General features: G+C 47.7%; 1 protein-coding gene across 1 annotated transcript; it reads left to right on the forward strand.

Moving 5' to 3' along the window:
• Positions 1-36: 36 nt before the first annotated feature.
• On the forward strand, positions 37-8,009 carry LOC105496810 (uncharacterized). The gene is made up of 2 exons (XM_071083697.1): positions 37-2,049; positions 3,351-8,009. The coding sequence occupies exons 1-2, from the start codon at positions 1,743-1,745 to the stop codon at positions 3,698-3,700; spliced, it is 657 nt and encodes a 218-aa protein (XP_070939798.1). The 5' UTR covers positions 37-1,742; the 3' UTR covers positions 3,701-8,009.
• The last annotated feature ends 4,594 nt before the right edge of the window (positions 8,010-12,603 follow it).

Here is a 12,603-nt window from a genome sequence, read left to right on the forward strand (position 1 = left end):
AACCGTCTCCCTGAGAGTAGCTGGCATGGGGGTTACACAGAAATTTCTGTAGTGAAGCTTGGGGCCTCAAAGGGATCTCTTAGATCACCTAGTCCAAGCCTCCCCAAACCTGGCTGAGCTTTTAAGAATACAGATTCCTGAGCCCCGCTCAGAATTATGGAATCCAAAACCACCAGGAACGGGGATGAGGCGGTGCCCAGAAACTGTATTTTAACTGGTTCTTGGAATTCTGGGCTTCAGCCACATCTGGGAATGACTGGCAAGGTCGAATGTGTTTGTTTTGTAAATGACTGCACAGAGACCCCCACGAGGGTGAATGAGTCAGTGACCAGGGGCCACGCAGCTCGCTGGACTGTCAGGTGAGACGTGGTGACTTCCTACTGGGGAGCTGATCTCCGTATCCGGTGAACGTTGTTTCTGAATAATTCCATCTTTCCTCATTGGACACCTTCTTGAATTGTAAAACGTTACAGGTAACCAAAAACGAAAAAAGGTGTGAAGCTCGTTATGAATATTTTTCTGTAATTTGTGCATTTTTTTTCCTTTTCTTTTCTGAACCCACTGTCTTTTATATTACTGATGTACTGAGCTCCCAAATCTGTTTATTTATCAGGAAAGAAAAAGCGAGTGCTGTGGAATTTGCCGTTGTTCTCTATGACTCTATCTTGAGGAGCTGTTGAAAGCTCCTGCTCAGAGGACAACGTGTGGATCCCTGAGAAGGCAGTGGAGGTCTCCCTGACTCCCATGCCAGGTCCTGCCCCAGTTTTCTGCTTCTAAGGAGTTTTGTGCTGCTGGGAAAATTCTCGAACAAATCCATGTGTTCCCTCATCCCCCCTCCCCCCGGCTTTAGCCACAGGGTTAGATGGAATACCCTCCAGGCTCCTCCCGGGTGATAGGGCCATTCAGCCTCTGAGCTGTTCATACCTGGATGGCATCCCCTTCAGGATGCGGAGCTGGCCTGCACTGACTCCTGCAAACAGTTCCGAGAGCAGGTCTCGACGTCGCTTGCCCTTTAAGAGGGCTCCTAGCTGCTTGAGCGGATGAGAAATGCGCAGAACTATGGGAGGATAGGAGTGTGATGGGCTTTAAGCATGAGCCAAGGAAGGCATGAATGAGCTGTACCTCACCCAAGATCTGACGGCAGACATCAGTAAACTTCACGATGTGCTTCATCTCAAACCCTAGTCTAACGCCAGTCTTCCTGCAGACAGTTCCGAGAGCAGGTCTCGACGTCGCTTGCCCTTTAAGAGGGCTCTCGGCTGCTCGAGTGGGTGAGGATCAGTGTGTGAAGATTGATATTAGACTAGGAAAACAAACCTTAGTTAACTTTTATTTTCATTTCTGCTGCTGCTTTGCTGCACCTCCTTTCTCTTCCCTTCAGGGTTTACTGTGGTTCTCACTGGTCTGTTTCTGTAGCCTTCCAGGAGAGAGGAGAGCATTTTGGGGACTGAAAGCTTCAAGTTCCTGCCAAGGAACTGGTTCCTGCCCTCCGTGGTTGGTGAGGAGGGTGGTCTGCATATTTAGCTAGCTAGTTATTTGCATGTGAAGTCCCCAGAGGCTTACAGACTGTTGAGAGGTTCTGCAAGGCATGCAAACAAACAGACCAACAGGCTGGAAAGTTCTTGGAGCTCTGCAGCATTCCGGTGTGTGAAAGGCTCTGAGAAGTCTCAACCCAGCATTTCCAAACTTCTTTGAGCCTAAAACTCTTTTCTCTCATACCTGGTCCCAGACCCCCACAAAACATGTTTTGCAGAACTTCTGCCAACTTTGGGATAGCTTACCCCCTTCCTATTCTGGGAAAGGTTTTATTGCTTGCAGACCCCTCAGAAGCTAGCGTGTGGTGTATGTGGGCTGTTTTCCCCAGCTCAGCCTGGGTCATGAACAAACGGGCAGTTTGGCCTGAATCTTGGGGCAGGTTGGGGAGAGCACATAGACTCTGTGATTTGGGGAGTGGGAGAGCTTTGACCTTGGGGAGAGGAGAGCCATTGGTTTTTAGCCTAAGCCGGCTCTTTTACGTTTTGCTTCTGGGACTTGTCCCTGGAAATGTGTGAGCTTCTGGCCTCAGTTCTGATTTTCTTGTGCCTCGTGAGTTACATACGACATCCTGCGCCTAATATTTTGTGATGTCTCTCCCGATACTATTAAGGTGGTTTTGTAATTTGCATGGCTTAAAATCTAATGTTACTAAGGTTGGGAGCACTCCTTTGAAGGGAGGATAAACAAGTTTCATCTTGTGAGCCAATTTCTAATATTTGATGGTGGCTACACTGTGACAAGAAAGGTTTTGAGCTTGTTTGGGGTCAATGGATGGGCACAAGAGTGCCCAGTGGCGGTACCTGGGCCAGGTTTTTGTTACTTGTCAATTAAGTTGAAAATTCACCCTTCTGTGCAGTCTAACTGAAAATGAAAGAGACCAGCCTGGGCAACATGGCAAAACCCCATCTCTACAAAAAGCTACAAAAGATTAGCCAGGGATGGTGGGGCACGCAGTAGTCCCAGCTACTTGGGAGGCTGAGGTGGGAGAATCACCTGAGCCTGGGAGGTTGAGGCTGCAGTGAGCTATGGTCACACCACTGCACTCTAACCTGGGTGACAGAGTGAGACCCTGTCTCAAAAGAAAAAAATGGTTTTTAACTCAAATGGGCAGAGTTTAGGCTGTACCTATGCGGTGGCCATTTGAACCTCACAACAGTGGGGTTTTAAACTAGTGACAAAGGCACAGGTGCTTGCAGGCTGCCATGTTGAGATGGAAACGGCCATATGTGTCATCATGTTAAACTGACAAGTGTTTCAAGCTGTTCTGCTGGAATTTTGAAGACACCTGGATCTTTTTTTTTTTTTCAATATTTCAAAATAAGCATGGCAGGCTTCTATTGAGGTTTGAACTTTTCTCATTTCTAAAGAATTAGAGTTGTAACTTCGTGTTAGTTGTAAGTTTGGAGTTTGGTCATCACCCAAGTTGGAAAGCTGTTTGCTTAAGACATAACTGTATTATAATAATAGAAGGGAGGGAGTAGAAAGGTGATGAACCCTTGTTGCTTATAGCAAACTTCCTGCTGTTTAAAATGCACAGAGATTATTTTATCAACTGACTGTACTTAGCACGCAATTGGTATTTTCATTGTTCTACCATTTTATTGAGGCTATCAAGTGGGACTTCAGACCTTGCTCTGAGCAGAACCACATGTGTATTTATACCTACGGGATATTCAGCTTTGAGATGGGCACCCAAATGCTGAGGGGAAGTGGGGTCCATCCTCTGAGGTCCAGGGTCCTACTTCGTGAGCTCAGGTGTGTTCACCTGTGGTTCAGTGTACCTCGACCCCTAAGCCAAGTGATCGTTCAGTGACTTGCAGCAATGTGGGAAGTGAGGGGACCCCTGCCATACCCCCCAACATCCGCTGTAGAGCACCGACCTTCATCCCTCACCCTGGTCCTCCATGGTGCAGCAGCATCTCATGGGCCTTGCGGCTCTCAGAGCTCGTGGTTGGAACCCTGTCCACTTGTCCCAAACCTGGAGGGGCAGCTGCAGATAAGGTTTGGACCCCCTGGTGTCTCTGTGGATTCTGAGTGCCCGGGAGGGGAGGGGAGGGGGGAAGGTGGCATCCTGGCCTCCAGGATAAATGCCTGGAATATACGGCAGCGCCACGGGCACTTGGAGACCCTGTCCTGCGCATCTGCCAAGCCTGGCAATTTTTAGAGTTTTTTGAAATGTTTTGATACTTTTTGATACAATTTGCTAATAACCGTTTTATAGAATGCCTGACGGGGGTTTTCCACCTCATCCCCTTCCTCCGGCCCCTTGATTTGTGCTGGACAACAGATGGCCAGTGGTCAGCACCAGGACCTCGCCTCGTGTGGCTTTGTCTTGGATCTTGCCCTTCTCCGTCACTGATGCGATGCAGCTCTAGAATTTCGTGAAGCTGCATGCAAAGTTGCACGCAGCCCATGGGTATGACTGTCTCAGGCCCCCAGCTGATTTGCCAAGAGGAAACCTTAATTCCCTTGAGAGGGTCTGCATTTCTTCCAGAGCTCCTACCTCAGTGGTGTGCACAGAGTTGGAGAGACACCTGAGGGCCGGTCCACGTCTCACCTTTGCCATACGGGTCATTTCTTGATCAAATATATGACTGGGGTCCTGGTTTACTCCCGTCCACCCTTTCTTTTAAAGTATTCTTAACATGAAATCCACAAAAGCAGAAACAATGAACCATTCTTGCACTTTACAGAATCATTGTCCTTAGCTTTAGAGGTTGTTAATTTTTGTTGTTTTTAACATGAATAGAATGTGTGGTTCTGAAGGTGCGTGGGGGTCTCAAGAAATTGTCCTTTGGGGCTGGGCGCGGTGGCTCACACCTGTAATCCCAGCACTTTGGGAGGCCGAGGGGGGCGGATCACCTGAGGCCAAGAGTTCGAGACCATCCTGACCAACATCGTGAAACCCCGTCTGTCCTAAAATACAAAAATTAGACAGTCGTGGTCGCCTGTAATCTCAGCTCTTCAGGAGGCTGAGGCAGGAGAATCACTTGAATCCAGGAGGCAGAGGTTGCAGTGAGCCGAGATTGCACCACTGCACTCCAGCCTGGGTGACAGAGTAAGACTCTGTCTCAAAAAAAGAAAAGAAAAGAAATTGTCCTTTGGTTGCCTTAGTTACCAGAGTTGAATGAATGTACATATTTCGGTAGTTGGGGGGGAGGGCAGAGCGGATAACCCCTTCCTTGTCTGTTTCCTTTGAGAAAAGACGCTCCACCTTTTCTCAGTTACTTAAAGCCATCTTTACAGATTGCTTGTAATGTGAGGAAAGAGTCCTGTCCTTTGGATTGATGGAGGTTAAGTCATCAACCACTAGCCCCCTTTCAAAATCAGCGAGATATTTGATGATTAAGTGATTCATTGGGTATGTTCTGGCTACTGATGTTACTGAAATCTGCAATCGTGTATGTTTTTTAATTTGTTGCTTTTGTATTTGTAATTTTATGACATTCGAAGTTTCTGTGTCTTAACTCTTTTTAATTAATTTTCTGCACGTTGCTTTTTTCTCTGTTTTTAATTCCATACAGAGTATTCAATTCTTGAAACACATTAAAATAATTTGCTTGCTAGGGTATGGTTTATTTTATAATTACATTCCTAGTCTTGTGTGGTTATTGTAATGATCTCTGGTCCTAATTTCTCTGCCCGTATGAAAAAGAACCCCTTGCATGTTGATCCTAAATATAATTTGGAAGTTAACCAGACTTCCTTTTAGTGTTGTGGGGAGGCTGGGACATTTCAATTCTGCTTTCATTGTGTTTCTAATTACTGTATTTTGCCAGGAATTTCATTCAGATCCTTGATTGCAGCGCTAAGTCCCCGTGACCTGAAATGAAACTATTTGCTTAAATGTGTGTCAACTGGGGTAATTTGATTAGAAAAGAAACACAGAAACCAAGGGAAACAGCTTATGACAAAAGGTGTGCTATCTTTATCAGAAAAAAATGCAATCACTATACTATAAGAACCAGCTCTGTTTTCCTTCGGGCGCTTCCCTGTCTTGCTGGGGTTTTGCAAGGCCACCAGCAGACAAGCCCAGGCACGGCTGTGCACCCTTTCCTTGTCCCTTTGGCAGGTCAGCATCGGGAGGGTGCAGGAGGGGTACCTACGCAGCCATAACGCCTGGTAAGGTAACGGTTAGAATTTGCCTCTGAGCCAGTGAGCCCCAAACAGGACCCACTGCCAGGTGCCGACTTCCTCACCTGGATTCTTTTGCATCCGCTTCAGAAGCATCTCAGGTTAGGTTGATAGTCTCCCGATTTTCCAGGTGAAGAATCCTGAGCTCAGGTTAATTACCTTACCCCAACTGAATTGTCTTCCCCAACACCCCCCGCAGCCAGTCAGTCGTTGCCTTGGTTTGGGTTCTCTTCAATGCAGAACCTTAGACAAGGACTTGGACACAGGTAGGGTGGAGAGGTGGTCCCCTGGAAGCCAGAATGCCACGGGAAAGGAGAGAAGGCCCACGAGAAGGTGCTTTATTGCGAAGTAACAAACCCCAAGCCACAGCTCCCAACGATATTTATCACTGCGGATGACTCTGCGGGTTGACTGGGCTTGACTCAGAGGCTCTCCACTGAGGCTCCTGCACGGTCACATGGTCATGGACAGGTAGTGGCTCTTGAAGGCGTGAGTGAGAACACACAGCTCCTCCAGCATCTCCCTCTCCCTTTCTTCTCTCTCCCTCTCTCCCTGCCTTCTCACTTCCCCTTCTCTTCCCCGCCCCCCAATCTCTTTCTCTTTTTCTCCTTGTTCACTTTGGTCTTGCTCTCTCTGGTCTCTTCACTTGACCTCATCTAGATTTCTTACATGGCAGCCAAAGGCTCCCAGAGCAAACGTGACAGGTGTAATGAGCAGAGGCCACGTGGCTTCTTCCAGCATCTCCTGGGAAGTCAGAGACTCAGGTTTGCTGCATTTCACCCCTTGAGGCCATCAGAAAGACTCCCCCAGGTTCAGGTTGCTGGCCCTGCGAGAGGTGTCAGCTGTGTCTCCTCCCTGACCCTGGAACCCTGTCTGCAAACCACGGGAGGAGCTGGGTGCAATGGCTCGCACCTGTAATTCCAGCACTTGTGGAGATCTAGGTAGGTGGATCACTTGGGCCCAGGAGTTTGAGACCAGCCTGGGTAACACAGGGAGACCTCTGACTCTATTAAAAATATATATATATTTTTTTGAGACAGTCTTGCTGTGTCACCCAGGCTGGAATACAGTGGCAGGATCTCAGCTCGCTACAACCTCCACCTCCTGGGTTCAAGCGATTCTCCTGTCTCAGCCTCCTGAGCAGCTGAGATTACAGGCACGTGCCACCACACCCAGCTAATTTTTGTATTTTCTTAGTAGAGATGGGGTTTCGCCATGTTGGCCAGGCTGGTCTTGAACTCCTGACCTCAGGTGATCTGCCCATATCAGCCTCCCAAAGTGTTAAGATTACAGGCATGAGCCACCGCGCCTGGCCCTTTTTTTTTGAAACGGAGTCTAGCTCTGTCGCCCAGGCTGGAGTGCAGTGGCGCGATCTTGGCTCACTGCAAGCTCCACCTCCCAGGTGATTCTCGTGCCTCAGCCTCCTGAGTTGCTGGGATTACAGGCGCCGACACCACACCTGGCTAATTTTTGTATTTTTAGTAGAAACGGGGTTTCACCATGTTGGCCAGGATGGTGTCAAACTCCTGACCTCAAGTGATCCACCCCCCTCAGCCTCCCAAAGTGCTGGGATTACAGGTGTGAGCCTCAGTGCCCAACCTACGTTGTATACTTTCAGTGTATACAAGTCAGTGGGTTTTAGTACATTCATTTGTGAAATATCTCAAAATACAACTTTTTTTAAAAAGCTCTGCAGGGGAAGGATGTGCAGCAAGTTAGAGGAGCAAAGTGCTGAGAACGTGGTGAGAAATGGGAGCTGGCATATCACAGAAGTCTGTGAGCTCAGGAAGGAGGTGATCTGATTCGTTTTCAAAGGAGAGCTTTGGCAGCTGCTGGGTGTGCGTGTGTGTGTGTTCACGTCTATGAATTTTGACAAATAACCAATTATTCACAGAAATCAAAGCCCATTAATGGATGCATGGATAAACACAATGTGGTCTGTCCATGCAACGGACTATTATCCAGTCCATAATACAGAATTAAATTCTGATCCACGCTACAACGTAGATGAACCTTGGAAACGTGATGCTGAGTGAAAGAAGCCAGACACAAAAGGCCACATGATGTATGATTCCATTGCTGTGAACTGTCCAGAATTTGTCAGAACAGGCAAATTCAGAGACAAAGTAGATTCGTGGTTGCTTAGGGCTGGCGTGGGGACGAGGATGGATGGGGAGCAACAGCTCAAGGGCACGGTATTTATCTCTGTGATGATGAAAATGTTCTAAAACTAGGTGATGGTTGCACACATCTGTGACTGTACAAAAAATTGAATCATACACTTTGGGTGAAATGTATAGTATGAGAATGATATCTCAATAAAGTTGTTTAAAAAGCAATATTTCCCTCCATTCTCGGAATTCTGTGTATTGGTCTCCTAGATAGCTACAGGGTGAGAGGCGGAATTCAACTTCCCTGCTTAGATTCTAAAACTGGGATTAAAACGGTGAGATGAGACTAGAAGGCAACTTTCATCTCAGGTCTGCGTGAGAGCAGAGCTCAGGGCATCCTCTAGGGGGCGCCCTAGAGCAGCAGTCCTGAAAGTGTGGTCCCTAGAACAGCAGCTAAGTACCGGTGGGAACTTAGCAATGCAAACTGTCAGGTCCACCCCACACCAGCCGAATCAGCCACTCCTGGGGTGGGGGCCTGGCAATGTGTGTGTTTACAAGCCCTCCCGGTGATTTTTTCTTTCTTTTTCTTTTTCTTTTTGAGATGGAGTCTTGCCCTGTTGCCCAGGCTGGAGTGCAGTGGCATGACTTCTGCTCCCTGCAGCCTCCACCTCCCAGGTTCACATGATTCTCCTGCTTCAGCCTTCCAAATAGCTGGGATTACATGTGTGCGCCACCGCGCCCAGCCAATTTTTATATTTTTAGTAGAGACAGGGGATTTCACCAAGTTGGCCAGGCTGGTCTTGAACTCCTGACCTCAAGTGATCCACCCACCTTTGCCTCCCAAAGTGCTGGGATTACAGGTGTGAACCACCTTGCTTGGTCGTCTCCTGGTGATTCTGATGGCTGCTCAAGTCTGAGAACCACTGTTCTCCAAAGGTATCTGTCTCCATTCTCTACCCACAGACCTTCCTAAGCTAGGAGTCCCTGCCCATAGCCAACAGCTGTGCCTGGCTTGCTCTGGCCGAAACCTGAACCATGGGGCTGCTTTCAGATTAAGCACAGCCTGGTCTGAATCTTCTGCCTTGGGAAGCCTGGGAAAGGCCTTGGAGTCAGCCTCTGCAGGGGCATGCACCTGTTGCCTCCCTGAGAAAGTCACCTCCTCTGTGCCCTTCCTGTTGATGGCAGCAGGAAGCCTGGGGTGTGGCCCAACTCTTCAACTAGTCTCTAGCATCCGCTGGCTGTGTGCTCAGAGCATGCTCTGAGCATGGCCTCATGCTCTATTCAGATGGGATCCTGCATGCTGCAATAGTGTGATTCATGCCCCAGGGGCCCCGGCCCCACTCTTGCAGGCATCCAAAGGTGCTAAAAATATGTAACTCCTAAATGTGGTTCTGTATTTCTGACTGTACCAGTGTTGTGGGCCTTTTTATCCTCCAAGCTGAAATTCAAGAGGCCTGGATTCCAATATAAGGCCCATGATTAATGGGCCTCCAGCAAGGCCTCACTCAGCATCTCCTGTATTTAGATGAGGCCTAAATCAAGTCTCTGTGATGTGGACCGAGCACAGGGCTGTGAGTCAGGGAGTGTGAGTTGTAGCCTTGGCTCTGTCACATGCACCTGGGCCAGGGCTTCATCTCGTTCAATTTCAGTTCCTCACGCTACGGGATAAGATGGTTGGAGATTAGTGCTCCTCCGGGTGTGATCTGCAGAGCCCTGGTCCACCAAGCAGCTGCCTGAAGGAGTTTGTGGTAAGGCAACATTTGGGGAGCTCTGGAGATACTTTCCCCCTCTGGGAGACTCACATTAGAGAACACATTCATATTTCTTTTTTGTTTTTTTGTTTTGTTTTGTTTTGTTTTGTTTTGAGATGGAGTCCTGCTCTGTCACTCAGGCTAGAGTGCACTGCAACCTCCGCCTCCTGGGTTCAAGTGATTCTCCTGCCTCAACCTCCCAAGTAGCTGGGACTATAGGTGCCTGCCACCATGCCAGGCTTATTTTTGTATTTTTATTTGTATTTTTATTTTGTATTTATTTATTTTTATTTTGTATTTATTTTGTATTTTATTTTGTATTTATTTATTTTTATTTTGTATTTGTATTTGTATTTTTATTTGTATTTTTGTATTTTATTTTCACCATGTTGGCCAGGCTGGTCTCAAATTCCTGACCTCAAGTGATCAGCCCTCCTCGGCCTCCCAAAGTGCTGGGATTACAGGTGTGAGCCAAATCGCGCCCCGACCAACACATTTGTATTTCACAGCCTCTAAATGTCCCATCAAAGACACCTATTTCACTTTTCTTAAACCAGGATTTCTCAAGCTTGTTTGGCCCTGGCTCCCTGCCCATGTTTTCCTCTGTCAATGAATACAGAGATTGTGTATCTATGTACATAAAACTCTAGGAAATCAGCCAGGTGCGGTGGCTCATGCCTGTAATCCCAGCACTTTGGGAGGCCAAGGTGGGCAGATTACCTGAGGTTAGGAGTTTGAGAACAGCCTGGCCAACGTGGCGAAACCCCGTCTCTACTAAAGGTACAAAAAAATTAGCCAGGCATGGTGGTGCGCACCTATAGTCCCAGCTACTCGGGAGGCTGGGGCAGGACAGTCACTTGAACCGGAGGCAGAGGTTGCAGTGAGCCAAGATCGTGCCACTGCACTCCAGCCTGGGCGACAGAGCAAGACTCTGTCTCAAGAAAAAAGAAAGAAAAAAAAACCTCTGGGAAATCAGAAGCTAAAAGGTTTCTGTGTCCCACCAACACTGACCACCAAAGATTCAGTGATTGTCCCGCCACTGAAAGATGCCATGAACGTATCAAAGAGCATGGCCAGCTGACTTTTCGGTGTCCATTCCCCCTGGAGGACAGTGGCATGATATGCTTGCTATGTTTCAAGGCCTGACTTTTTTTTTTTCTTTTGAGACAGAGTCTTGCTTTGCTGCCCAGGCTGGAGTTCAGTGGCGTGATCTCTGCTCACTGCAACCTACACCTCCCGGGTTCAAGCGATTCTCCTGCCTCAGTCTCCCGAGTGGCTGGGATTCCAGGCACGTGCCACCACACCCAGCTAAATTTTGTATTTTTAGTGGAGACAGCCAACACTATGTTGGCCAGGCTGGTCTCGAACTTCTGACCTCAGGTGATCTTCCCACCTCAGCTCCCAAAGTGCTGACATTACAGGCATGAACCACAGCGCCTAGCCCAAGGCCTGGCTTTTGATTTTGCAGATCTAAAATCTCGATTTGGTTCATGCATCTGTAGTGATTAAGTTGCGTGTAACTTGGCTGGGCCATGGCACACAGCTCTGTGTTTGGACATTATTGTAGATGTTTCTGTGAAAGTGTTTTTGGATGTGATTAACATTTAAATAGATGGATTTTGAGATTGCCCTCCAGTATGTGGGTGGGCCTTTTCCAATCGGTTGTAGGCAGTAAGAGAAAAAAGTCTGAGCTTCCTGAGCAAGAGGGAGCAGCAGACAGCCTTCAGACATCAACTGCAGCATCAGCTCTTCCCTGGGTCTCTAGCCTGCCAGCTGACTTAAAGTCATTCTCTCTATCTCTCCCTCTCACTCTGTGTGTGTGTGTGTGTGTGTGTGTGCATCTGGCCATGATGGTCAATGCCTATAATCCTAGCTACTCCGGAGGCTGAGGTGGAAGGTTCGCTTGAGCCCAGGAGTTAAAGTCTATAGTGAGCTTTGATTGAGTCACTGCACTCCAGCTTGTACAACAGAGCAAGTTTCCATCTCTCAACTATCTATCTATCTGTATATAAACACACACACAATTGATCCTTGAACAATATGGGTATGAACTGCGTGGTCCACTTTTACATGAATTTTCTTTTGTTTCTGTCGCCCCTGAGACAGCAAAACCAACCTCTCCTCTTCATTCTTCTCCTCAGTCTATGCAACATGAAGACAACCAAGACGAAGACCTTTATGATGATCCATTTCTACTTAATGAATAATAAATATATTTTCTCTTTCTTTTTTTTAAGAGATAGAGTCAGGCTGGAGTGCAGTGGTGTAATCACAGCTCACTGTAGCTGCAAACCCCTAGGCTTAAGTGATCCTCCTACCTCAGCCTCCCAAGTACCTGGGACTACAGGCACACAACATCACACCTGGATAATTTAAAAAAAAAATTTGTAGAGATGGGGTCTCACTATGTTGCCCAGACTGGTCTCAGACTCCTGGACTCAAGCGATCCTCCCACCCTGGCCTTCCAAAGCACTGGGATTACAGGCATGAGCCACCATCATGCGTTATGATTTTCTTTTTTTTTTTTTTTTTTTTTTGAGACGGAGTCTTGCTCTGTCACCCAGGCTGGAGTGCAGTGGCCGGATCTCAGCTCACTGCAAGCTCCGCCTCCCGGGTTTACGTCATTCTCCTGCCTCAGCCTCCCGAGTAGCTGGGACTACAGGCGCCCGCCACCGCGCCCGGCTAGTTTTTTGTATTTTTAGTAGAGACGGGGTTTCACCGTGTTAGCCAGGATGGTCTCGATCTCCTGACCTCGTGATCCGCCCGCCTCGGCCTCCCAAAGTGCTGGGATTACAGGCTTGAGCCACCGCGCCTGGCCTATGATTTTCTTAATAACATTTCTTTTCTTTGGGTCACATTATTGTAAGAATACAGTATATAATGCATGTTACATACAAAACATGTGTTAATCAACTGTTGATGTTATTGGTAAGACTTCCGGTCAACAGTAGGCTATCAGTAGTTAAGTTTTGGGGGAGCCAAAAGTTATACTAAAATTTTTGACGGTGTGGGGGGTCAACGCCCAACCCCTGCATCGTTCAAGAGTTAACTGTCCACATGCACACGCATGC

This window comes from Macaca nemestrina, chromosome 18 (genome assembly GCF_043159975.1).
Source record: "Macaca nemestrina isolate mMacNem1 chromosome 18, mMacNem.hap1, whole genome shotgun sequence".
Taxonomy (NCBI): Eukaryota; Metazoa; Chordata; class Mammalia; order Primates; family Cercopithecidae; genus Macaca; species Macaca nemestrina.

Coding starts and splice junctions, on each gene's coding strand:
- LOC105496810 (XM_071083697.1), top strand. CDS start 1,743: ATGTTTTGCAGAACTTCTGCCAACTTTGGGATAGCTTACCCCCTTCCT. Junction 2,050..3,350: donor ACTTGTCCCTGGAAATGTGT/GAGCTTCTGGCC, acceptor TCGTTCAGTGAC/TTGCAGCAATGTGGGAAGTG.